At 36.6% G+C, this 27,463-nt stretch overlaps 1 protein-coding gene across 4 annotated transcripts in view; it reads right to left on the bottom strand.

Annotated features, from left to right (window-relative positions):
- AFG1L (AFG1 like ATPase) overlaps positions 1 to 27,463 on the bottom strand; it is a 234,783-nt gene that overhangs the window by 125,463 nt on the left and 81,857 nt on the right. For all 4 annotated transcript variants that reach the window (XR_009354512.1, XM_059176936.1, XM_059176935.1 and 1 more), the window contains 3 exons: positions 22,448 to 22,549; positions 21,078 to 21,208; positions 12,062 to 12,161 (listed from right to left, as the gene is read on the bottom strand). Coding sequence is in view for 3 of the 4 variants with exons in the window: in XM_059176936.1 (XP_059032919.1) it covers positions 12,062 to 12,161; positions 21,078 to 21,208; positions 22,448 to 22,549 (333 nt within the window). In the remaining variant the exon portion in view is untranslated. The remainder of the gene's footprint in view (positions 1 to 12,061; positions 12,162 to 21,077; positions 21,209 to 22,447; positions 22,550 to 27,463) is intronic.

Here is a 27,463-nt window from a genome sequence, read left to right on the forward strand (position 1 = left end):
ATCAATAAAAGTAAGAACAAGAACCATATGATACTCTCAATAGATGCTGAAAAAGCATTTGACAAAGTACAACATCCCTTCCTGATCAAAACTCTTCAAAGTGTAGGGATAGAGGGCACATACCTCAATATCATCAAAGCCATCTATGAAAAACCCACCGCAAATATCATTCTCAATGGAGAAAAACTGAAAGCTTTTCCGCTAAGGTCAGGAACACGGCAGGGATGTCCATTATCACCACTGCTATTCAACATCGTACTAGAGGTCCTAGCCTCAGCAATCAGACAACAAAAGGAAATTAAAGGCATCCAAATCGGCAAAGAAGAAGTCAAATTATCACTCTTCGCAGATGATATGATACTATATGTGGAAAACCCAAAAGACTCCACTCCAAAACTGCTAGAACTTATACAGGAATTCAGTAAAGTGTCAGGATATAAAATCAATGCACAGAAATCAGTTGCATTTCTCTACACCAACAGCAAGACAGAAGAAAGAGATATTAAGGAGTCAATCCCATTTACAATTGCATCCAAAACCATAAGATACCTAGGAATAAACCTAACCAAAGAGACACAGAATCTATACTCAGAAAACTATAAAGTACTCATGAAAGAAATTGAGGAAGACACAAAGAAATGGAAAAATGTTCCATGCTCCTGGATTGGAAGAATAAATATTGTGAAAATGTCTATGCTACCTAAAGCAATCTACACATTTAATGCAATTCCTATCAAAGTACCATCCATCTTTTTCAAAGAAATGGAACAAATAATTCTAAAATTTATATGGAACCAGAAAAGACCTCGAATAGCCAAAGGGATATTGAAAAAGAAAGCCAACGTTGGTGGCATCACAATTCCGGACTTCAAGCTCTATTACAAAGCTGTCATCATCAAGACAGCATGGTACTGGCACAAAAACAGACACATAGATCAATGGAACAGAATAGAGAGCCCAGAAATAGACCCTCAACTCTATGGTCAACTAATCTTCGACAAAGCAGGAAAGAATGTCCAATGGAAAAAAGACAGCCTTTTCAATAAATGGTGCTGGGAAAATTGGACAGCCACATGCAGAAAAATGAAATTGGACCATTTCCTTACACCACACACAAAAATAGACTCAAAATGGATGAAGGACCTCAATGTACGAAAGGAATCCATCAAAATCCTTGAGGAGAACACGGGCAGCAACCTCTTCGACCTCTGCCGCAGCAACATCTTCCTAGGAACAACGCAAAAGGCAAGGGAAGCAAGGGAAAAAATGAACTACTGGGATTTCATCAAGATCAAAAGCTTTTGCACAGCAAAGGAAACAGTTAACAAAATCAAAAGACAACTGACAGAATGGGAGAAGATATTTGCAAACGACATATCAGATAAAGGACTAGTGTCCAGAATCTATAAAGAACTTAGCAAACTCAACACCCAAAGAACAAATAATCCAATCAAGAAATGGGCAGAAGACATGAACAGACATTTCTGCAAAGAAGACATCCAGATGGCCAACAGACACATGAAAAAGTGCTCCATATCACTCGGCATCAGGGAAATACAAATCAAAACCACAATGAGATATCACCTCACACCAGTCAGAATGGCTAAAATCAACAAGTCAGGAAATGACAGATGCTGGCGAGGATGCGGAGAAAGGGGAACCCTCCTACACTGTTGGTGGGAATGCAAGCTGGTGCAGCCACTCTGGAAAACAGCATGGAGGTTCCTCAAAATGTTGAAAATAGAACTGCCCTATGACCCAGCAATTGCACTATTGGGTATTTACCCTAAAGATACAAATGTAGTGATCCAAAGGGACACATGCACCCGAATGTTTATAGCAGCAATGTCCACAATAGCCAAACTATGGAAAGAACCTAGATGTCCATCAACAGATGAATGGATCAAGAAGATGTGGTATATATACACAATGGAATACTATGCAGCCATCAAAAGAAATGAAATCTTGCCATTTGCAACAACATGGATGGAACTAGAGCGTATCATGCTTAGCGAAATAAGTCAAGCAGAGAAAGACAACTATCATATGATCTCCCTGATATGAGGAAGTGGTGATGCAACATGGAGGCTTAAGTGGGTAGAAGAATAAATGAAACAAGATGGGATTGGGAGGGAGACAAACCATAAGTGACTCTTAATCTCACAAAACAAACTGAGGGTTGCCGGGGGGAGGGGGTTGGGGAGAAGGGGGTGGGATTATGGACATTGGGGAGGGTATGTGATTTGGTGAGTGCTGTGAAGTGTGTAAACCTGGTGATTCACAGACCTGGGGATAAAAATATATGTATATAAAAAATATATGTTTATAAAAAATAAAAAATTAAAAAAAAAAATGTAAAAAAAAAAAAAAAAAATCAGAAAGAAAAGCTAGGATGATCTACACATCTATTATTATTGATGTTTTGTTACTGCATATAACCTTAGCTAATATTTTCAATGAAAACTGATATAGAGATGATGGCAGGAAGATGAAATCCTTCTAATCAATCCTATAAATAGTCCTATAAATTAAATCTACTTTTTATTTAAATAATAATTACCAGCCCCTCATTTTAGATACAATACAACATTTTAAAGGATATGATCCCCATTTCCTCTAATCCAAGGAAATTAGAGGCACCATGAAAGAGAAACTTCACAAAATGTTACATAAATCTTTATTACAAAAATACTACCATCCATATACTTATATATTTATTTTTGGTAAAGTTAAACACCAATAAAGTAGTTTTTCAAACCAGAGCTTCTTTTTCTAATGAAAGTCCATAGATTTAAATATCATGACTTAAGTGTTCAATGAGAGAACAGAACATCTATATTTCTGGGAACGTTTTATGCATGAAGACCATCCAAAATGAGCCAGGCAAAAATTAGTGGCCGAGACTCCAACTCTCCTGTTAACTTTTAGAACCATCTATTTCATTATCTAGTGTGAGTGGCTGAGGCTTAGTTAACAACAGCTTTCACTTGGACTCTAAATAAATGTTGTCTTTGTATTCTGCGGTTCTTACTACCAGATGGAGTATTAGTGTGAATGAATGGAATTCTTTGACAAACTTCTTTAGAGTTCATTTAAGTTCATTGTAGTTTTTGTACTGATCTCTACAAAAACTGTATGAATGAGTCAGTGGAGTCCTTAGCACCTCTCTCCATGACTTTCTTTTTATGATAATATCACACTGATTTCCTACAAAATTAGATGGGCCTTGCTGTCAAAGATCTCTTAATTGATTCCTTAATGTTGAAAATATTTCCTCTTTTTGGTATCATAAATCATTATAGCTGAAGTAACTGTAATAATACATTCTAGTAAAGCAGAAATCACTCTTGTGCAGCTATATCCCAGATTAGGAAATTTACATGCTCATTTTGGTACTAGACAAAAGATGCCCTCTTACTTAAATGATCTTAGGTTATTTCCATTCTGCTATTAAGCTCATCAAGTGAATTTTTACTTAAGACACTGTCTTTTTTTAATTCTAAAATTTAACTTGGTATTTTTTTATGATTGCTGTTTCTCTGCTGAGAATTCCTATCTCTTCTTTCATTATGAACATATTTTTTCTTTACCTCATTTTTCTACAATTATTGTTTTAATTGTAGCTTTAAAGTCTAATGCCAATATCTGGGTCATATCGGGATTGATCTCTGTTGATTGTTTTTCTCTTGAGGATGGATCATATTTTCCTCATTCTTCATTCTGAGGTTGTATCCTGGACCTTATGGATTCTGTTTTTTATCTGAAGAGTGTCAGTATTTTTGTCTTAGCAATAAATTACCTTGGATGACTCTAACTACAAACTGAAATCTTAGTTCAGTACCCTATCTTTAGTAGGAAGTTTGTGATCTACCTTGCAAACGTATGGCTCAGAGGTCAGTCAGAAGTTTGGGCAAGATTTATACATAGAACTTGGGGCTATATCCATCTAGTTCACTCTGGGGTTAACTTCTCATTTTCCTACAGTAATGCTTGCCCCAAACTCCACCATCTGGTTCTTTAGGCCAGAAAGACTGTGAGTTTTTTATCAAAATTTCAGTAATTCAATGTAGCACTGACTTTACCTACCTTAAAGATGACAGCTATTTAAAAGAAAGAAAGAAAGAAAGAAAAGAAAAGAAAAAAGAAAAGAAAAGAAAAGAAAAGAAAAGATATTCTCTCCAATTTTGGACTTTCTTCTAAGTCTATCTCCCTTCTAGGATCTGCCTGACATTTTTTTACTCTTCAAGACCTTCACATAGTTGTGTTATTTATTTTTTCCATATTGTCTCAAAGAAGGCCATTTGGCTAGGAGCTTACTCAGCCATATCAGAAGTTTTCGTTTTTATTTTATTTTACTTTAAATATTTTACTTATTTATTTGAGAGAGAGATCACAAGTAGACAGAGAGGCAGGTGGGGCGGGGGGGCGGGGGGGGGGGGGGTAGAAGCTGGTTCCCAGCTGAGCAGAGAGCCGGATACAAGGCTTGATCCCAGGACCCTGAGACCATGACCTGAGCCAAAGACAGAGGCTCAACCCACTAAGCCACCCAGGCATCCCAGAAGTTTTAGTTTTTAATAGAGAAATGTAACACATTTATATTTTCTGTCAGCATGCCTGATCTTGTTTTACGTTCTTTACCCATACTTGTTGCTGTTTCTTCAGCTTTCTAGTTTTTGCTCTAAGAGATATTTTTTCTTTTATCTTCTCTCTAGTTATTTGAAAAGTAAAAGGTGTAACTTAAATTCTAAAATAGTTGACTGTAGGGTGGCTCAGTTGGTTAAACATCTGCCCTTGGCACAGGTCATGATCCCAGGGTCCTGGGATGGAGACCCCACATGGAGGGGGAGGAGTCCCTACTCAGCAGGGAATCTCCTTCTCTCTCTGCTGCTCATGCTCTCTCTCTCTCTCTGTCAAATAAATAAATAAAATCTAAAAAAATAATAAATAAAATAAAAGTACCTGACTGTGTATTTCCCTAGTTATAAATACAACAAATGATGATGCTGTTACTCAGGATCAGCAAACACTCTCTCAAAGAGGAACAGAATTCACAAATATCTAAGCAAGCAGTAACTACAAATATTCATTTACATTCGGTTCATTGGTATCATCAATTTTCTTATTTCAAGCATTTTTTTTTAGTAAGTTCATATTAAGAACTCTTTCCCCCAGGACACTTATTTTTTTCATCATTTTATTCTCTTTATTCTATTTCTACATACCTCTTATGTTGTTTTTCTACATCACTGATTTCATTTTCTGTAGTTTCAATTCTAAAAGTTAATGCTTCTAAGCTTTCATTAATTTAAATTAACTTAATCTTTTTTATTTCATTTAACTTTCTTTTATTTTAGCCGATTTCTTATAAAAAGGTTTTCAACTCAATCTGTCTTTTCTCTGCTTAGATCTTCTATATTACAGTCAATTTTTCTTGATTTTTAAAGACTCTACACAGAAATTCTCTAATACTTACTTCTCTTTTCTACTTATTGTTCCCATATTATGGTATTTTCTTTTTATATAACCTTGAAAAAGGAGTGATATGACTAATCTTGGAGAACCCCTAAAATGAAGATATGTGGTTTTTCCTTGGTTCCCCTCCCTAACCTCCCAGTTGTTCTTATGTCTCTGTCTCTACCGTAGTTCAATGTTAAAAAGTGATAGTTGGCACCCTTCCTTTGTTCATACTTACCACAGAAATACCAGTGTCCCCACTAAGCATAATTCTGACTTTTGAACTCACATACCCATATTTGATATCATATTAAGAAACTACCCATCTGTTTATCTTTTAGGAAGTGATTCTATCAAGAAAGAGGGTGAATTTTGCCAAATGTTTGTAGCCTTTATGGTGAACACAACTGGATTTTTTTCTCCCTAGAAATATTAATATGATATATTACATTTATTGTATGTGTGTGCATAACTTCTAGCCAACTTTCTAGTGATATCCAGCTTTTTATTTACTGTGGATGTGCCTGCCTGAGGAAGGATCACATAGTGTTGTTGCCTGTTAATCTAATACAGGATCATTCTTGGGCATTCTAATGCTGCCTGCAGCATTTTTATTGTAATAAACAGTAAATGTAAAACTAGAAAGACCAGAATGCACTCTTCTGAGTCCTAAACTTCAGTCAGTAGGGGACTTTCTTTTCTTACCACTCTGTGTTTTACTGTCAAAGAAGCACAGTTGAAATGAATTTACATATTCTAGTTCCCCATAAAAATGTATTCTTATTTTTTGATTGAATAAGTTCTTAAACTTAAAATTTTACATTTTAAATAATTTCATTTATTTGCCTATTATCAATCTGTTGTTAGGGTCCTCATGTTCTTAAATATGTATTTTCTCTATTAGAATATCATTTAATTAACAAAGTTTTATTTCTGAACCTAAAAACTGAGTAGCATAGATATAAAATTTTAATTGTAGATTTTTGTTTTAGGCTTTTCTAATGACCTGACAGCATAATCTTTGAAAAGTAAAACTGTCTATTTGTATATGGGCCACATAAACTATTTCCTTAAATGATAAAAATGACAAATAAATCCTCTAATTGAGATTTTACAAAAATAAGAAATTAAATACAAATTAGATCTAGATCTAATTTATCTGAAAATTTTCTAGCAATTCCCTATTCCTATGGATCTGATCCAAGATCCTCTGTTTCACTTTCAAAAGCCTTAACCAGATTATCCAACAAAATATAAAATAGTAGCATTAAAAATGTTACACTAGAACTTCATTTAAAATATACTAAACATATTTAAAGCCTGCAAGAAACTAGAAAAACCCCTACAGACTAACAAATAGGAGACTAAAAGCTAAAGCAGTAATCATCAGCTGATACTGGTTTGGGTTTTTTGTTTGTTTGCTGTTTTTGTTTTGTTTTTGGCTTTGCAAAAATAGATACAAGCTTTATTGAAATATATTTGCTTATGAAATTTATATTTGTTTGTATCCCCAGGTTCCAAAAAAAAAAAAGATTTAAGGAAGCTTATGAGATTAAATAAAATGCAACAAAGTAACACAGATTAAAAGTAGGAACACTGAAAAAAATAAATTTAAAAAAAAGGAGGATGAGAGAAGAAGAAAATGAGAGGACATTAAATGAAGCTGGGAACAAAGCCCAAACTGCAGAGTATAACGACTTAAATATTTGCTCTGGGTCATCTACAAGTTTGAATCTAAGCTTCCTAGCAGTGAACATGAAAAGGGAAACATAACCAAATACTCTATTGACAATGATTGGGAGATAAATATAAACTGGTGTTGTGAAATACAAATATTGACCCACCCCCGCAGCCCAGGAATAAGTCCCACATGAGTAGTGAATGATTCTTTAAAGGTACTGTTGGATTCAATTTGCTAGTATTTTACTGAACACTTTAGCACCCATGCTCATCAGGGATATTGGCCTTTAGTTCTCATTTTTTAGTGGGGTCTATACCTGGCTTTGGTATCTGGGTAATGCTGGCCTCAGAATTAATTTAGAAGTTTCCCTTCCATTTCTTTTCTTTTCTTTTTTTTTTTTTTTTTAAGTTTGGGTTGTTCTTTTTTTATAATTATTATGTTCAGTTAGCCAACATATAGTCATATAGTACATCATTAGTTTTTGATGTAATATTCACAGATTCATAAGCTGCCTATAACACCCAGTGCTCATCACAACACGTGCCCTGGTTTGAAGTTTTAACAACTACATGGGGGTATAGAAGGTGCAGCCTTGGGCCCAAGCAAGACAGGAATTCAAAAGTAGGACATACAGGCAGTCACTCATTGGTACCTTATTCCCTTCACCCCCACCCCCAAGTTTTGCATCCTTTTCTTCTCTTCTACAGGATTTTTCTCCCTTAGGTTCCTAAACTCTGGTGTTGCTTTCACTTGGCTATCAGTTTTTTTCCCATTAAAATTACTGATTGCTGGGGCGCCTGGGTCGCTCAGTTAGTTAAGCAACTGCCTTTGGCTCAGGTCATGATCCTGGAGTCCCAGAAACAAGTCCTGCATCGTGTTCCCAGATCGGCAGGGAGTCTGCTTCTCCCTCTGACCTTTCTCCTCTCATGCTCACACGCTCTCTCTCTCTCTCTCTCTCTCTCAAATAAATAAATAAATAAACAAACAAACCAATTAAGTAAAAAATATTAGTCGCTTATTAAATGTTTCTGATCACTTTCTACTAAAATTAATAATTTGTCTATTAATTGACAATTAAGCTATAGGCTGTTAAGAGATGAGGGTATGAGAGTAGCTTCCATCAACAACAATAATCCCCATTCTTGTTCATGAAGTTGATGCTTTACAACTAGAAATGGAGGCAATGAAATGAATGAAGTGGAAGAAAATTAAACAGAGAGGCTAAAAAAATTAATGAAGGGGAAAAAATGTTTTTCTCACCTGAGCTCTATCTTCTGAATCTTTAACCTCCAGATTATACTGTCTTTATTAAATGACAGACATCACCACCTAGTTGTACGAGCCTGAAATTTTAAAGCAGTTTCTACATTTTCCTTTCTCTTTTCCTTAGTATTCAACCCATAACCAGGTGCTATCCATTTTACTTCGTGACTATCTTTCAGATCTATCTTCTTCATATCTATAGGTATCACCTTATATCAGACTTTCTGAACCTCTGAACTATAGACATTTCTGGCTAAATAATTCCTTGTTGTGGGGGGTAGCCATGCATACTATATGACATTTTGGCAGAATTCCTGGCTTCTATAGAATGACTAGAGGCCGACAGCAGTACCCACCACCACCCTGCCTAGTTATGACAACCAAAACTACCTTAACGTTGCCAAATATCCCCCTAGGTGACAATCACTGCCTTATAACAAGCTAGCACCACTTCTCACCCAGTGTACTGCAAGATCTCCTAAGATGTCTTCACTGAAGCCACCATATTAACGCACCCTACTCCGTAACCATTCTGTACACTACACCCAGTGACAGTCCACCTCTGATCTTGTCAGTCCCCACTTAAAGTACTTCAGTATCTTCCCACTTCTCTTAAATAAAATCCAAAAAACTTTGGATTTTATTATTTTTCTTCCTTTTTTAAAATTTTGTTTATTTTTCTTCTTTATTACAGGTTTATAAAGTCTAGCTCTCACTTCTCCAGATTCACGTTGTGCCTCACTGCATCCTACTCCCCCCTCCTCCGGTTCTCCCACCGCACTGGCCACCTTTCAATTCCTCACATGCGTCATGCTCTCTCCAGCTACTGGGAGAACTCTCTGGCGAGAAGATTCTTCCCCCACCTCTTGTAACACTCCAAGAATTAGTAGATACTATTTTATTATTTTTTTAATGATTTTATTTATTTATTTGACAGACAGAGATCACAAGTAGGCAGAAAGGAAGACAGAGAGAGAGAGGGGAGAAAGTAGATGCTGTTTTAAAACAGTAACAACCTATGTTGAGGCTCTAGATTAAAAGCTATGACCAAGGGGCGCCTGGGTGGCTCAGTGGGTTAAAGCCTCTGCCTTCGGCTCAGGTCATGATTCCAGGGTCCTGGGATCAAGCCCCACATCGGACTCTCCACTCAGCGGGGAGCCTGCTTTCTCCTCTCTCTCTTTTGCCTGCCTCTCTGCCTACTTGTGAGCTATCAAATAAACAAATAAAATCTTTAAAATTTAAAAAAAAAAAAAAGCTGTTATCTAAAGAAAAAGTTGAATGCATTTTGTTGGTTGGAAATCAACCAAGTTGTTGGTCTTTTTTCTAGGACAGAGTACAAAAAAGTCAGTGATGACCAATAACGAGAAATGATAGAGGACAATGTGTTAAGAGTCACAATATCTAGGTTCTAATCTCTCCTCTGCCATTGATTATCCATGTGATTTGTTGCTAACTTCAATTAACTTTTCTAGTGTACAGCTCTATCTGTTTGAATACATGTAATCACAACCACAATCGGGATGCAAAACAGTTCCATCAGCCCCCACAAAAAATCTCTCATTTTGCCCCTTTGCAGTCAAATGTCTTCCACTGTAGTCTCTGGCAACCCCTGACCTATTTGTCCTACACATTTATCTTTACCTGGCATATATATACATGCCATCTTCTTTAAATTAAAATATTAAGCCATTCATGATGATCACTGGTCTGCCATGGCCAAAAAACCAAATATGTAACAGTATCCTTCTATGGTTCACATTTGTGGTTAATGCCCAATTTTTTCAATTCCACATCTTACACTTTCAGTCTTCTCTGGAAAAGTGGCTCTACATGCTACCCTGGTGGGCCTGTAACTTTGCTCACTCTACAAAGCTACAAGATCCAGAATGTTCCTTAACATTTCCTTGTGGTAGTCCTTCCTCAGTTTATCATAGCCAACTGCAATTTTCTTTTCAGTGGTCTTTACTGGTGGTAAGGGAGGCGGCAAGCTTGCTCTAGCACCTTGCTAATTATGAACATAGCTTGTCACTGAGTGTCTGAAGATAATACTGATGACACTATTAGGTCAACAGTCAGCTAAAGGAGCGTCTTGATAAATGATGTAATATGAAAAAACTCACTGCCTTGTCTCATAAGGTTGCCACCCTGATAAAGCATAAGAATGCTCTCCATAAACTTATATAAATTTTAATAAATGCCCCTGACAGAATCATTCATAATTTTCTTGTAGTGTAACAGATTAGGTATAATTACACTTGTTTGAATAACTGGATTCAGAGGTATTAGTAATTGGGGTGCCTGAGTGGCTCAATCGGTTGAGCATTGGACTCTTGGTTTTGGCTCAAATCATGATCTCATGGGTTGTGGGACTGAGCCCTGCACTGGGCTCCATGCTCTGCGGGGAGCCTGCTTAAGATTCTCTCCCTCTGCACCAGCCCCCACTCACACTCTCTCTCTAAAATAAATAAATCTTTTTTTTAAAAGGTACTAACTAATTAATGTCTCCCACAAGTGCTTCTTTGTTGTTGTTTTTTAAAAAGATTTTATTTATTTGAGAGAGAACATGAGGGTGGAAGCAGAGGGAGAAGGAGAAGCAGACTCTCCGCCGATCAGGGAGCCTGATGCGGGGCCAATCCCAGGACTCTGGGATCAAGACCCAAGCTCAAGGCAGACGCTTAACAACCGAGCCACCCAGGTGCCCCACAAGTGCTTCTTTAGAGATTAAGTATTAGAAACTACTTATATGCAAGCAAGAGTTAAGTCTTTTTCTAAGATTCAGTTAGGAGTTCTCTATCTTTTATTTCATTGAGTTTCTTTTATGACCCCTAAAAAGCAATTAGAAAGACTTGTATTTCTGAGACAGAGAAACTGAACAATTCCATAAAAATCTGCTTTTTGCTCCTTTTCCTGCTTCTATTCTTGCTAGGACCTGTACCCCCACCCCACTTTACACATTCCTCAGAATACAAATAGTGTATGTCCTCCTTGTAAGGGACAAGAAGTTCATGACTTCTTCAAAAACAAATAACGTCTAAGGAAGGACCAGATGACAATGACTGAGCAAAGCTGTCAAATGTGTATTCCAGACCACCAGCGCTAAACATCTCAACACCAAGACACCTCGGCTCCAAGGAATAACGCCCGGGGCTCATCTTCATTCTCACTGGCTCCTGGATGCCTGAGAGGACACATACACCACACCGTGATCCTTAATAAAAAATGCCAGACCCCAAATAAAGACAGAACTCATCCTCCTTTCTTTTCCAAGTCTCCCAGTCGCTTCGTCTGTATCTGCCCTCTCTGTACATTCAATAAACTCTGCTCTCACTTCTTGCTGCTTTGCATTTGCCAACCTGCACAAAGCCAAGGACCTCTTGGCTAGTCCTACAGGACCCCCTCCAGGTCTTCAACATCATTTTTTGATATGAACTTAAATCAAACACTCAGAGAAAAACAGCAAGTCTGTCGAACACAGGGGATCACATGGATTTACCTCACTAAGAATACCAACTGATTTTTTAGATTAAGTCCTTTAAAAATTAATGATAAGCAAAGTCATCAGATTTTATTAACACAGTAAGATGAATATAAAAAGTATAGATTTTTTCAAAGCTTGTTAGTTTCCACCTAATTGGATGAGACTAGCACAATGTTTGTTTTTACCTTCCGGTGGCCTGTTGGATGTTGCCACAACGACGACCCCATTTTTGAACAGATTTTCAAAAAGCTGTTTCAGAATCATGGCATCAGCAATGTCAGTGACCTATGGACAACAACACATTTGTTTTATTTTAATTTCACTTCTGCTCTAACAAATTTGCTAATGGCTCATCTTTTTTTTTTTTTTTAAAGGATGGAAGTGAATTCCAAGAGAAAAATTCTAATTATCACCATGAAGAAAAGAGTGGATAATTAAAAGCATGAAAGACTGTATGATAGTCTTTTAAACTTGACTCTTTCTTGCAAGCCTATCATTTCTAAGCAAATTATCAAATGGTTCTATGTTAACTTCTTTTATAAACTACAGGTGGAAAGCACAGATAATTGTCCTAAACATTTAGGAAGTCTGATTAATTAGAACTAACATGACCAAATCCCTCCTCCTACTCCCATCACACACTCCATCCAACCGCCCCCCCCCCCGCCGCCCCTCAGGGCAAAAAGAGGAGAGAAGGGAAAAAAAGAAAAAGAAAAAGAAAAAAAAAATAATAAACAAGCCAATTGAGATTTCTAATACCTTTCTGGCAAAGGTCCCTGAAAAGGTGACTTTAAATGGTCATGGGACTTTAGAAATAAGGACAAATAGCCAGTGAGACATAATCAGCTGCTGTTGAAAATAGAATGATATGACATAGATACTATTGTGCAATTGTTGCACAAAACAATTCAACAGATGGCCCATCACAAAAATAAGCAATTTCATTGTTCTTTTTAAGTGCCTTCTATTACTGTCCATGAATAATCAAAAGGCACTGCAGTCACTTCCAGCACAGCCAGCCTCTGCTAACCTTCGCAAACACAAATATTCCTTCTATTAAAAAAAGAGAGAGAAAGAAAGAAAAACCTTACAAGCATGGTTCATGCAGGACTTTAAAAAATTACTTCTGACAAAAGCAGAAATGTGTAATATAGATAAAACCATTCCATCTAAGTTACAGAAATGCATATATCCTCTAAATTTTTTTAAAAATCCACAATTAACAAGTAAGCTTACTAACTTTTTAAAACGCTTTTTAAAGTCACAAAGAAACAGAGAAATTAAGGAGGGAAGGAAGTTGAGTTCAAAATCAAATGTATAGTGAAGGTAGATATTAATCATTGCACCTTCCCTTAAAAATTTAATAATATGGGTTTTAGATACTTTTCAAGTAAAAATATTTTGATCTCTAATAGCATTTTAGATCATCATAATAAAATCTGTTTTATATTCACAAAACATATCATACAATAAAAATCATTGTTATTTTTAAACTATGTTAGAGCATAGAAATTGGGGGAATTCTTTCAAATTAGATAAAAATACTTAAAGTTACCAACTAAGAGGCTGTATAACACAACAACCAACCACCTGGCTTACTCAGGTCTATGTCAGTTTTCTCTTTTCAGCTGATGTTTTATGCAAAAGTTTCATTATTCCTTTCCCACTTGAACAAAAACCAAACCAAACCAGGAAACAGGGATGTGCAGAGCTTTTTTTTTTTTTTTTTTTTTTTTTTTTTTTTTTTTGGTCTTTTTTTGCTGTCTAGGCTATAATTTTAAAACATTAACTAAAAAACTCCTGAAGATTCCTTAAATTAAAAAGACTTCAGGAAATTAGAGAGTGGTGAATAAAATGAAAAGGAAAGTCGTACTATTTAATTATTTAGGAAAGTGATATTTAATTTGGAGCTTAGGATCACTGTCAAATTTTGCTTCCGCAAAAATACTCACAGAGAAGGCCCTTTTCAAATGCTTAGACACCAGTGGCATTTCTGATGAGAAAGCAAACAAGCTTGCAAATTTTAGAAGCTAGTGCACTTTTAAATTGGATTCCCAATACATTGACTTTGAAAGAGAATGCTATCAATTAAAAGTTGTCCAATTTTAGAAAATAAAAATGGTCATTTGACTATCTATTTCAATGGTTTTGAAAAAAAAATTAAAAACAGCTTTTGTGCCCTACAGTTTAGAAAAGTGAAGAGACATTTAGCTTTTAATGGTGCAAAGGTTTAAGCTGGAAGTTGAAGAAAAGCAAACAATAAAGACTTGTGGTTGAATCATAATTTGTTGTTTTTGTATTACAAAATGTCTTTGCTCTACCAGAGTAAATTAACTTGGAGAAGCTATGGCTAATTAATAAAGCAGGAGTCACTTGGGGTAGCCGGGTGCCAATGTATACTCTTTTGATCTTGTCCCTGCACTTGCTCAGCTTTGCTGGGGAACAGTAATTTTACAGTAGAAGTGAACAGAAGACAATTGGCCACACATTCTTGGAGAGCGGGCTTTTTTAGCACCCGGCATTTCATTACCACCAAGAACAAAAGAGAAGGCTACAGATTACCAATAAGGGTAGTCTGCTAATACAGAGAGGGGGAGACATTTCATTAGCATTAAAGAGAAAAGATTTTTTATGACCTAGAGTTGCTTTCCATTATGACTCACTTAAGTAAAAAAGAAAAAAAAAAATCTAATGGTTAATTTACATATGTAAGTGCCTGAGTCTCAGTCACCACTGATTGGTACAGTGCCATGTAATGAGTGACAAACATAAGCATGCATTATCAGTAATTAGTATTAGCACAAAAATAAGCACCTATTTTTTATTAGCAGTTTTTAATAGCTTTCCTGTTTTACAAAAACGGTCAAAACTATTTTTTAAATGATATTGATAGCTTATAGAGGAGAATTTTGCATGATATTCTGCTCATCAGAATTCTTTTTTTTTTTTTTTTACACTCTATTAGTAAAACATCTATCCAGTGGCCCTGAAAGAGAGAGGAAAAAATAACTTTCAAGAAGAAAAATCAGTTTCTTTCAGTATTATACCTTCAGAATCATAAACGGGTTAACAACAACAAAAAAATGTAAATATTCAAAGTCAACATAACAAAGACCCTAAAGAAAACTTTGAGGAAAAGCTGCTCTTTTATCTTAGCAACTAGAACACATAAAAACAACCTACCAAGACAAATTTCTCAAACAGAATGTAGTATATTTGACAATCTGGCAAAACTGAAATGCTATACTTAGTGAAATAACCAAGCTAATGAGGAATACATTCTGCAAATGTAATCTGAATGCTGCCAAAACATAACACAAAAATTCCCCAGATTCAAGAACACATGTATTCTTGTTTTTAAGCAGCAATAATTCTCTTTCAGCTCCCTAGTAAAATAAATATTATATTAATTAACACCACCTAAAGGCCAATAATACCTAGTTAAAAATCAAGAACTAAGAGGATTCAATTTTAGAAGTGAAGTGGTGATTGTAGACATACAATTGTTAAAAGTAAAGTGCCTAAAAAATTATTTTCTAGTAAATCAGCAGTGTACTGTACCAGGATTAATAGGCTTAAGGATAATTTTTACGTCCTATTATTAAAACATCTACTAAAAGTCTATCCAGCTCCAGATCTGTATATTTAAATACATAATACAAGACATCATATGCCAAAGAGAACATGTAACATTGCTGTTACTACTAGTGCATTAGAGCATTAATGCTGAATTCAAACTGAGTTACCAGCTGTGTGACCTTAGACGAGTTAGTTAACTTCTCTGACTCTTTATTTCCTCATCAGTATAATGAAGGTAGTAATAATATCTATTCTGCAAAATTGTTACGATCCTTACAGTAAATCCTCAAGAAATGTTAGCTAGGACTATTATCTGTGTATGGTATATATCCTAGTATAATTACATGCTATTTATATATAGCTGTATTGAATTTTAGCTGTAGATGGGAACAGTACACAGCACAGTAGTTAAGAGCATAGGCACATAGTACTCAAACAATAACTAATGTTATAACAGAATATACATAATAGGTGGGATGTAAGCATTCCAATAAATGGCATTGTCTCAGATAATTCATAAAAGATGAATTTTAACTAGTTACTAAACAAATGTAGAAAAATTTCAACTATATTATTTCTTAAGGAATATACATTAAAACAAAGACCTACCATTTTTCATCTATCAGACAAAAAATGTGAAGATATATCAGAATGTTGACAGGAAAATTATGAGATATTATTCTATATATATGGAAGTAGGACTTATTTGAGAGACTACCTCAATATTTATCGTTTGGTACTAGGATTTATTCATTCATTCTTTTACTCATGATTACGCATTCACTCATCCTCAAACATTGTTCTAGACATCTGAGATACATCAATTACCAAAACAAAGATTTCTGCCTTCAAGAGTACATTATTATACATATAATATATATCTAATAAACAGTAAATATAATTAATATATATATACATGTCAGAAGGTGATGTATGTTATTTTTTTTAAGAATGGTTTTAAAAAGGACAATAAGGGACTTTGATTAATGGCAAACCACAATTTTATAAGACTAGGTCTTGTTAAGGAGATAACTCAGGAAAGATCTGAAGAAGTGAGAGACTCTTTGGGGGAGGGAGGCGGTGGGGGAGAATGCCCCAGGCAGAAATTTCAGTGCAAAGGCTCTGCTTTTTTGTTCTAAATTATGTGGATGTTGGGAACCAGAGTGCTGCTACAGCAATATTTTGGGGGTATCCTTTTACCTCTGAATTTTAGAAAAAGGATACAAGAAGAGATCTAGATTAGCAAAAAATCCAGTTTTGGTATGCTAGAGGAACTTTTCTAAAACCAGTAGAAGACAGTCCAGATATTGAACTTGGAGATCCAGGTTCTGCTCAGGGATCACCTCTGTCCTTAGTGGACATATTCTTCCCCTTACACTCTTAGTTTCTCTGGTTCTTCTCAACAGTGGGTATATACAGATAATTGGCCTTTTCTCACATATAGCGGTAAACTCCAGGCTTGGAGGCTGGAATTGCAGAGGAAATAAAAGAACAAAACCACTAATATTTTTCATCCTAGGACATGCAGGCCAACTCTGTTCAAAGGCAGAGCGTTCTCTCATGTTGTCAACTCTAACGTAATAGAATGCTACATTCCAGTAGCATTTGTCATCAAATAAAAGCAATCAATTTGATATTCAGTCTGGTTTTAGTATCTCTGAGCATATCTTCGTCAGAAGCATTTGGTATAACATCCACTATTAGCTCTGGTTCCCAGATCCAACCCCATCAAGGCTGTTTGCAAGCAATCGGCACAGGAGACTGAGCCAAAGTAAAGGGGTTTACTGGAGACTCCAGGATGCGAACAGCACGGATAACACCTGCTGGGAACGGGAGCCGCGCAGCTCTGGAGACCTCAGCAGCTGTCCAGGGAGCAGCCTTGTAGCCCTCCCCACTAATGTGAATCAGTTATTTCCTATGTGTCTTTGTTCCTGCTTCATTATCATGTGGGACCTGACCTCAGTGCCTTTTAGTTCAGAGACACAAGACAGAAGACATGACGGGCCCAATCCCCAGGGCCCACCACACAAGTGCAATGTTGCTGGCAAGCTTGTAGGCTTGGTATTCAGAGATCAGATGTCCAGACATGGTCCATTTGACTGTGGGTCAGATCGGGTCCTACAGTATAGGATAAGGCTCTTTATTTAAGGCAACTGGGATGGATGAGTAAACAAATGAATGAACATCAAACCAACTCTGGACGGGGCAGGCGATGACCACTCGGTCATATCGACTCTCTCTTTGTTAGCAAGCAACATTTTACAACTGAGGGGCCGATCCCCCACCTTGATCTCCTTTATAGTTAAGATGTAATTTGAAAAATCATTTTTATTGCTTGCCTTTCTGTTGCAAGACCCACTCATTTAGAACACAAGCATTCTGAGAGTTGCTTTTGTTGCCTTCTTCCCAACCATGCATTGAACACTCTGAAATCTGAACTCAATGGAGAACACCCAGTGCAACCAGAGAGGTTTCTGTTAGGGCTTCAATATTGGGGTGGCATTATGACTTTCATGGGTCTTAAGCATTTCTACCTTCATGAGTCCTCTCCTCAATGAGAAAATGCATTTGAGGGGTACCTCAAGAGGGGTGGCTCAGTCGGTTAAGTGTCTGACACTTAACTCTTCATGTTCAGGGCATGATCCTGGGGTCCTCAGATCTTAAAATTTTTAAGATCAAGTCCAGCATTTAGCCCCGTGATTAGCAGGGACTCTGCTTCTCCCTCTCCTCTGCCCCTCCCCCACCTCCCCAGCTCATGTGAACAGGCGCACTCTCTCTCAAATAAATAAATAAAATCTTTAAAAAAAAAAAGAAAAAGAAAGAAAGAAAGAAAAGAAAATGCATTTGAAAATATGTGTGTTTACATTCATAAGTAATATTTTATGACTGGGTTGGTATAAAATATATAGAGATTCAGGCTGAATTCATTATGATATGTTCATTTTTTTCTGCAAATTTAAAAAAAAATTAAAATATTTTCATGGACCCCTGAAAGTATCATGGTCCCTAAGTACTGTGCCTAATACACCTAATGGGTAATTTGGCCTTGCTTGCCATTAATTCTCTGAGGATCTCTTTTGCACCATCAAATTGTCATCGGGTCTTAACCTTCTTAAATAGTCTTGCCGATGGTCTGCTTGTCACAGCAACAGACCAATCTTTACTCCAAATGTTTTAAAATTTACAATTTTTACGCTAAAGGTCATGATTTTTATATGATACCAAGGAAATTCTGATGCCTCAATATTCCTCATCTACATGAATATAATAACCATTTTATGGAATTTTAAAAAATATTTTACTTATTTATTTGCCAGAAAGAGATACAGCGAGAGAGAGAACACAAGCAGGGGAATAGGAGAGGAAGGAGCAGGAGCCCAATGCGGGGCTCGATTCCAGGACCCTGGAATTATGACCTGAGTCAAAGGCAGACACTTAATGACTGGGATATCCAGGCACCCCTATTTTATAGAATCAAATGAATAATGATTTTATATATATAAAAACACTTTGTAAACCATGAATCATATACAAAGTCTAGGTATTAATATACTTTTTTAAAAATTTAACTTCAATGTCCTAATCAAAAATTTAACTGTGCTAACTCAAGATTTTTTGGCGATAATGTGATTAAGAGATCATAATGAGAAAACAAGAGATGGCCTTCACTGATTTATCACTGACTTTTACTGTTGACAACATAACCGTTAACTCAGTACTAAACAAGGCCCTTCTCTTTATGCAACACATTAGTGTGCTTGGTACACTTCTTCAGAGCAGAACATAAGCCCTTCTTTGGAAGACCTTTGTAGAAGGTGGTGGGATGCCTGTGTGGCTCAGTCAGTTAAGCATCTGCCTTCGGTTCAGGGCATGAACACAGGGTCCTGGGATCAAGTCCCACATCAGGCTCCTTGCTCAGTGGGGAGCCTGCTTCTCCCTCTGCCTGCACTTCCCATGCTTGTGCTGTCTCTCTCTCTCTCACTCTCTGACAAATAAATAAATAAAATCTTAAAAAAAAACCAAAAAGGTGGTAAATGTCAGGCTGTCTTAATATGACTGAAAGGAGAAAGAAAGAAAGATTCCTCCTCCCCAGATGGCTCAGTGTAACACCATTCCTGGTGAAAGTTCTTCTTTCTCATCTATCGTAAATTGAGACCATTGTTAGGTAACTACATCAAGTTGCTAAAAAAGACCTATCATGCCTCAATTGAGATAAAGACAACCTGGCCATCTTATCTTCCCAACAAAGCAGGTTTTTAAACACAGAAGAATAAGAAATAACTCGCTACCAGTTTAAATGCATAATTTCAGAGACTCTTAAAACTGTAAGAAGCTTTACAATTCAACTAGGACAGTCCCCTTACTTCATCACAAATGTGTTGTGAAGCTTAAATAACGTGTGTGACTCACCCAAGGCCCACCACAGAATAGGCACAAAATAAATGTTAGCTTCCTACCCCTTCAAAGTTCTCTGGACCTTTATTCTAGGCAATCAGACACAGCACTCAGCTCCAGAAATACTCAAAAGCTCTGGGTGAGAAGCCCTATTTTTAAGCTTATATTCAATAGTTGTGGATTTTTCTATTTTCATTCCAATAATCAGTTGCTCTTATGGTAAGCATTATAGAAAAATCAACTACTACATTTCAGAACCATTAAAAGAAAGCAAATAAAGAGGAAGTAATTCTTAACCTAGAGCATTTATTATTATTATCATTATTATTATTATTAAACACTGGGATACAGAAAAAGCATAAGACCTGGCATTTGCCTGCATGCCATATTTGCTCTCATAAGAAATAAAAAATCAGAAAATAACTTATTACCAATTTAAAGGCACAATTTCAGAGAATCCTAAAACTAGCAGAAACTCTAAAAGTTCAACTAAGGCTAACTCCCTCCTGTCATCATAAACAAGTTGTGAGACTTAAATGAGATGTGTTAATCACTTGTTTTTTTTTAATATAACACTTAAAAAAAACTGCACAAACATCTTTAAAGACATTATTTTGTAATCATGACATTATCACCACCATGGTTCAGGTACAATATAAATCCATGATTCTAACATAGGAGTGGGCAAACGTTTGCTATAAAAAGCTGAGTAGTAAATATTTTAGGTTCTGTAAGCCACTAGCGGTCTCTGTTGCATTTTCTTCTTTTTTAAAAGACCCTTTAAAAATATAAAAATCATGGGGCGCCTGGGTGGCTCAGTGGATTAAGCCGCTGCCTTCGGCTTGGGTCATGATCTCAGGGTCCTGGGATCGAGCCCCGCATCGGGCTCTTTGCTCAGCGGGAGCCTGCTTCTCTCTCTCTCTCTGCCTGACTCTCCGCCTACTTGTGATTTCTCTCTCTGTCAAATAAATAAATAAAATCTTAAAAAAAAAATACATACATATATATATATATATAAATCATTCCTTTCTCACCGGCCATACACAAGCAGATAGGCCAAATTTGCTCTGTGTGAGCCAGTTTGCTAATCCCTGGACTAGACAGTAAAATAAAGTCATAAGGGGTATCAAAGCAATTTATAAAACAATCGTAAAATCAGGAACAGAATTTAAATCTTCACATGTCATTCAGAATACCATTCCACATCTATGAAAACCTCTACCTTACCTGAAACTCATCAAAACACAGGAGACATGCTTCTTCGCTGATTTCTTCAGCTATGGGGGCTATTGGGTCATATGATTTAGCCATGAATCCCGGTTTCCTTTTTGGCAAACTCTGTTTAAGGCGGTGTATTCCTTTAATGGATGAAATTAAACACAAATCAAATACTGTATTAATTGTATATTTTAGGCAACTATAATGTATTTTTTAAATTTCTAAATGAAGCCTTAGTGTGAACATCAAAATTAAGTTTAAAGGCCACATAAAATCAAATGTGATCACTGAAAACCAGTTGTATTTTCTCAACCTCAAAATAAGTTGTTCACTTCTTCATGCATTCCCGAGGTTGCAAGGATACTTTACAGTCATTCCATCCCCACCCTTCAGTCACTTCCGAGATGACAAAGTGACAGCCTAATGACAAGATGGTAACTAGGCGGATCAACAGATCATCAGCCTTACTGTGGAGGGTTTCACGGATGTGGGCAGAGGAGGTGATCCTGCTTACGTCTGGCATACGTCATCAGGATGTTTCCTTTATCTCTAGGCAATCCCACTTCACTCCCTTTATGTGTACTAAACCCTGGAAGTATTAGAAGAAAAATATTTTTCTTCTAATTAGAAATAAATTAAAAATTTAAAATTATTTTAAATTATTTTAAATTAAAATTTAAAATAAATTAAAAATATTTTTCTTCTAATGCCCTGAAGAGCTTACAGTATAGCGGGTAGACAAATAACGCACAACCAAAATAACCTGAGAACTCAGACAAAGCAGTAAGGCACACATACACACACATGAATGCCTACCTGCCATGGTGACCAAGACGAAAGGACCTAACCTAGAAGGATTTCTTGAAATAAGTGAGTTTTTAACATTTCTTATTGATCCTTAGTAGAAAGAGAAAATACCTGACCTTCATTTAGTAACCTCTCCTCTCTTAATGGGAAGTACTGAAGTTGTCTTTAAAACCAATGTTATGGGGCACCTGGGTGGCTCAGTGGGTTAAAGCCTCTGCCTTTTGCTCAGGTTATGGTCTCAGGTCCTGGGATCAAGCCCCGCATTGGGCTCTGTGCCCCGCGGGGAGTCTGCTACCTCCTCTCTCTCTCTGCCTGCCTCTCTGCCTACTTGTGATCTCTGTGTGTCAAATAAATAAACAAAACCTTTAAAATACATAAATAAATAAAACCAACGTTAAATACACCATGAGTTGTTTCGTGATAGCACAAAACAAATGAAACCAAATAAAACCTCACTTTAAGCACGCTACTTTTTTAAAAGATTTGAAAGATTAAGAATTTTTTGAAAGATGATGACTGTTTTGTGATGTTTGCCCACTTAAAAATCCCTTCTTTTAGACCATTTCACTTACTTTCATGAACATCTAGCATGAAACCATGAAAATGAACCCGCTTCTTTCTCTTCATCTCCACATAAGCATAAAACATGTCCATCACCATTGTTTTCCCTGTACCTTAAAAAAAAAAACAACTATTAAACAGTATGTACTGATTGCTCTAATGATTGTTCATTAGCTTTGGGATAATGAAACCACACTCTTCTACTGGAAAGCTTAGGACTATTTTACTTTTTTAGAAAGGAGTGTTTATTTTTTATGTTAAAGGAGCTAAAACTAAAATGTTGATATTGCTATTTTCTGTCAAAATCCTGTTATTAGAAAATACAACATTTACTTAACATTACAGGGACAATTTCCCCCACAAAACTGTGTAAATCTACCAGCAAGAGCTATAGATTATTCTTTCTTTAGTTGCTCTTCCAAAAGACACCAATCTGAATAAAATAACTTAATCAATTAAGTAAATATTTATTGGGCCATAATAAGCAAGAGGAGCAGTCTTTGGGAAATTCAAAGATGAAAAATAAAAAAATAAAGATTAGTATCTAACATAAATGCTGAAAATAAATAACAGATGTATGTTAGAACTGCAAAATTGTCAATTTTAACACTTTTTTGGGTAGGTTTATCTTTATTTCTCTTTATGTATCCTACAGTATTTCCTTTATAAATGTTGATACTATGTTCTATTTAAGTCTTTTATTTTAGTTACAGTATAGTCAACATACAGTGTAATATTAGTTTTTCCGCATACAATATAGCGACTCAACACTTCATACATGGCCTGGTGCTCATCATGAGAAGCGCCCTCCCTAACCCCCATCACCTATTTCACCCATTCCCCACCAACCTCCCCTCTGACCACAATCAGTTTATTCTCAATAGTTAAAAGTTTGTTTCTTGGGGTGCCTGGGTAGCTCAGGGGGTTAAGCTTCTGCCTTCTGCTCAGGTCATGATCCTGGGGTCCTGGGATCAAGACACCCATTGGGCTCTCTGCTTGGCAAGGAGCCTGCTTCCCCCTCTCTCTCTGCCTGCCTCTCTGCTTACTTGGGATCTCTCTCTCTCTCTCTCTGTCAAATAAATAAATAAATAAATCTTCCCAAAAAACAGTCTGTTTCTTGCTTTGTCACTTCTTTTTCTATGCTTCCTTTGTTTTAGGTTTTTAAGAACGTGTCCTTAAGATAGAACACGTTCTTAAAAAGCTGAGAACATTAATCTTTCAAATTAAAGAAACTGAAACCATTAAGCCTTGTAATTTCATTGCCTAATTTTCAACACTGAAACTTTTAGCCATTGTGATTGCTTTAGTAATCAAAGAGTCACATTTAACAAAGTATGCACAGAAAGTCTTCTTCCCTCGCAGAAAGCCCAGAACTTTGGGGACATGGGTAGTACGCAAGCTCGGGTCAGACCCAGCATTCCTCAGCAGGCCAGGACAGGCTGGTACTGTCCCCGATCTTCACGGCTTCCCCCAGCACCAGCCCACCCCAGTGCACAGCTGCACCTCACAGGAGCTGCAAGTAGTCACAGGTAGCTCAAGATGTGAGACCTAAGTCTTAAATCTATTTGGCTTTCCTCCATTCCACAGGACTTTGAGCCCATGCTTATCTGAATCACCAGAAAGTTTTTTGTATATGAAAATACAATTCACCAAACACATATGGTCATTAATGAAGAAACCAATTTGATTTAAAGGGAAATTTTTTGCAAAAATATTTAATATAGGGCACCTGGGTGGCTCAGTGGGGAGGGCCTCTGCCTTCGGCTCAGGTCGTGGTCTCAGGGACCTGGAATCGAGGCCCGAGTCAGGCTCTCTGCTCAGCAGAGGGCCTGCTTCCCCCTCTCTCTCTGCCTGCCTCTCTGCCTGCTTGTGACTGTCAAATAAATAAATAAAATCTTTTTAAAAATTTTAATATAATATTTCTTTATACACTGAGTGGCAGCAGATTTAAATCATTACATTAATGCAAAAATTTAATAAAATTTTAAACTCTTCTGCATGAAAGACAGTATACTTGTAGATCCAGAAAAAAAGTCATGATCTAACCAAAAATGTGAATAATATATATTTAAATGTAATCTTTGTGCTCCTCCTTAAGAAAACAGGCCTAAAATATAACAAGACCATTATATAAAAAACTTCTGGAGATAAAAGCAAAAAAAAATCATAAAGGCAAAAATGGCTACATGAAATTTAACCTTCTGAATATCAAAATCACTATAAATAAAATTAATATCCTTATTTATTAATCAATATATTGTTACTGAATACCACACGTGAGGACCTATCCTGGGTGCTCAGGATCTGGAAGTAAACATAACAGACAAAAATCCCTGTATTATCATATAAAAAAAATGGGCAGAAGATATGGACAGATACTTCTCCAATGAAGACATACAAATGGCTACCAGACACATGAAAAAATGTTCATCATCACTAGCCATCAGGGAGATTCAAATTAAAACCACATTGAGATATCACCTTACACCAGTTAGAATGGCCAAAATTAATAAGACAGGAAACAACATGTGTTGGAGGGGATGTGGAGAAAGGGGAACCCTCTTACACTGTTGGTGGGAATGCAAGTTGGTGCAGCCTCTTTGGAGAACAGTGTGGAGATTCCTCAAGAAATTAAAAATAGAACTTCCCTATGACCCTGCCATTGCACTCCTGGGTATTTATCCCAAAGATACAGATGTAGTGAAAAGAAGGGCCATCTGTACCCCAATGTTTATAGCAGCAATGGCCATGGTCGCCAAACTGTGGAAAGAACCAAGATGCCCTTCAACGGACGAATGGATAAAGAAGATGTGGTCCATATACACTATGGAATATTATGCCTCCATCAGAAAGGATGAATACCCAACTTTTGTAGCAACATGGACGGGACTGGAAGAGATTATGCTGAGTGAAATCAGTCAGGCAGAGAGAGTCAATTATCATATGGTTTCACTTATTTGTGGAGTACAACAAATAGCATGGAGGACATGGGGTGTTAGAGAGGAGAAGGGAGTTGGGGGAAGTTGGAAGGGGAGGTGAACCATGAGAGACTATGGACTCTAAAAAACAATCTGAGGGGTTTGAATTGATGGGTAGGTGGGAGGTTGGGGTACCAGGTGGTGGGTATTATAGAGGGCACGGATTGCATGGAGCACTGGGTGTGGTGAAAAAATAATGAATACTGTTATGCCAAAAATAAATAAAAAATAAATTTAAAAAAAAAATCCCTGTCTTCATGAAACTTGAAAGACTAGCCTTACATATCTTTAAATATGAAGAGCTCTTAAAAACTATAGTGGTGTTTTGGGGTTTTTTTGGTCTGTCCTAAATCTCTTACTTTTGAAAATTTCTATACTTAGCATGATTCTAAGAGAATATCAATCATAGAATGAGCCAATCAAAATACCCCTATACCATATACACTGTAGTTGGCCCTGTAAGGGGCACATGACTCAGTCAGGTAGGTGTCCTTCTAGAGGCAGTTAATGTGAATTCTGAAAATGAGAATCTTCTCTTCTCTTTTTAAAGGAGCAACCTAGAAAACTCCAGAAATCTAAACAGTAAAAAACTGGACCAAGAATGAAGCCAATGACAAAACTATGAACGAGAATGAAAAGCAGAACCAAAAGGTGAAGGAAAAAGGAAATGGAGGGAAGGGGAGAGAGATTCTAAAAATATTACTTATATATTAAATACAGATCTGCCCACAGCTGAATTGGACCACTATTCAACTCCATAATTAAACCAGCCATTAAATTTCTCCCCTGGTTCAGCTAATTCAACTAGCTTTTTTTCCCCGCCACTACAATTGAAAGAATACCAAACAGGACAGATTTAACAGGGGAAAGATAAAAAGATGATCAAGTACAAAAACACATGAGTAGTCAAATCACACAAAAATATAAATAGCTTTAAACACATTTTTAAAAGTTTAATTCTACCAGAAATAAAAGGAATACAAGTAAAAAATACTCATGATATACCATTTTTATGTTGGTGAAGATGTAGGAAAACACTCTAATATACTTCTGGTGATCGTATAAAACCAACTGTTTTGGAAATCAGTTTGGCAATGTCAATCAAAAGGTAGACAAGTATTTAAAAATACTCAGAACCAAAATCAATACTGTAAGGATATTTTTGCTCCCTAAATTATTTTAAAGCTCAGTGCAATCCCAATCAAAATCAATTTAGAAATAACTCAACAACATGATCCTAAAGTCAATCTCCTGATTAAAAATATAAATAAATAAAAGTCTAGCAATAAGCAACTGATTAAGTGAATTGAGTAACATTCATATAATAAAATAGTATATACCCAGTAAAATAAATGAAGTGGATCAGTATGTTTTGATACTGCATGATATCTAAGAACCACAATTAACTGTTAAAAAATAAAGTACTTAACATCTGAATAAAATAAAAGCACCCACACTTTAAAAAATTCTCCTGAGTGGCTATTTTCTTTTTTTTTTTTTTTTTAAGATTTTATTTATTTATTTATTTGACAGATCACAAGTAGGCAGAGAGGCAGGCAGAGAGAGAGAGGAGGAAGCAGGCTTCGTGCTGAGCAGACAGCCCGATGTGGGGCTCGATCCCAGGATCCTAAGATCATGACCTGAGCCGAAGGCAGAGGCTTTAACCCACTGAGCCACCCAGGCGCCCCTCTTTAAAAAGTGTTCAAAAAAGGGACACCTGGGTGGCTCCGTCAGTTAAGCATCTGCCTTCGGCTCAGGTCATGATCCCAACCTCCTGGGATCGAGCCCTGCATTGGGTTCCTTGCTCAGCAGAGAGCCTGCTCCTCCCTCTGCCTGCTACTCCCCTGCTTGTGCTTGCTCTCTCTCTCTCTCTCTCCTCTCCCCACAAATACATAAAATCTTAAAAAAAAAAAAAACTTAAAATAAAAAAATTAAAAGAGCCAAAAATACTCTAAATCAAGAATAAGTAGCAAGTGGGGCGCCTGGGTGGCTCAGTGGTTGGGCCGCTGCCCTTCGGCTCAGGTCATGATCTCAGGATCCTGGGATCGA

The sequence above is a fragment of the Mustela lutreola genome, chromosome 6, assembly GCF_030435805.1.
Source record: "Mustela lutreola isolate mMusLut2 chromosome 6, mMusLut2.pri, whole genome shotgun sequence".
NCBI classification, from domain to species: domain Eukaryota; kingdom Metazoa; phylum Chordata; class Mammalia; order Carnivora; family Mustelidae; genus Mustela; species Mustela lutreola.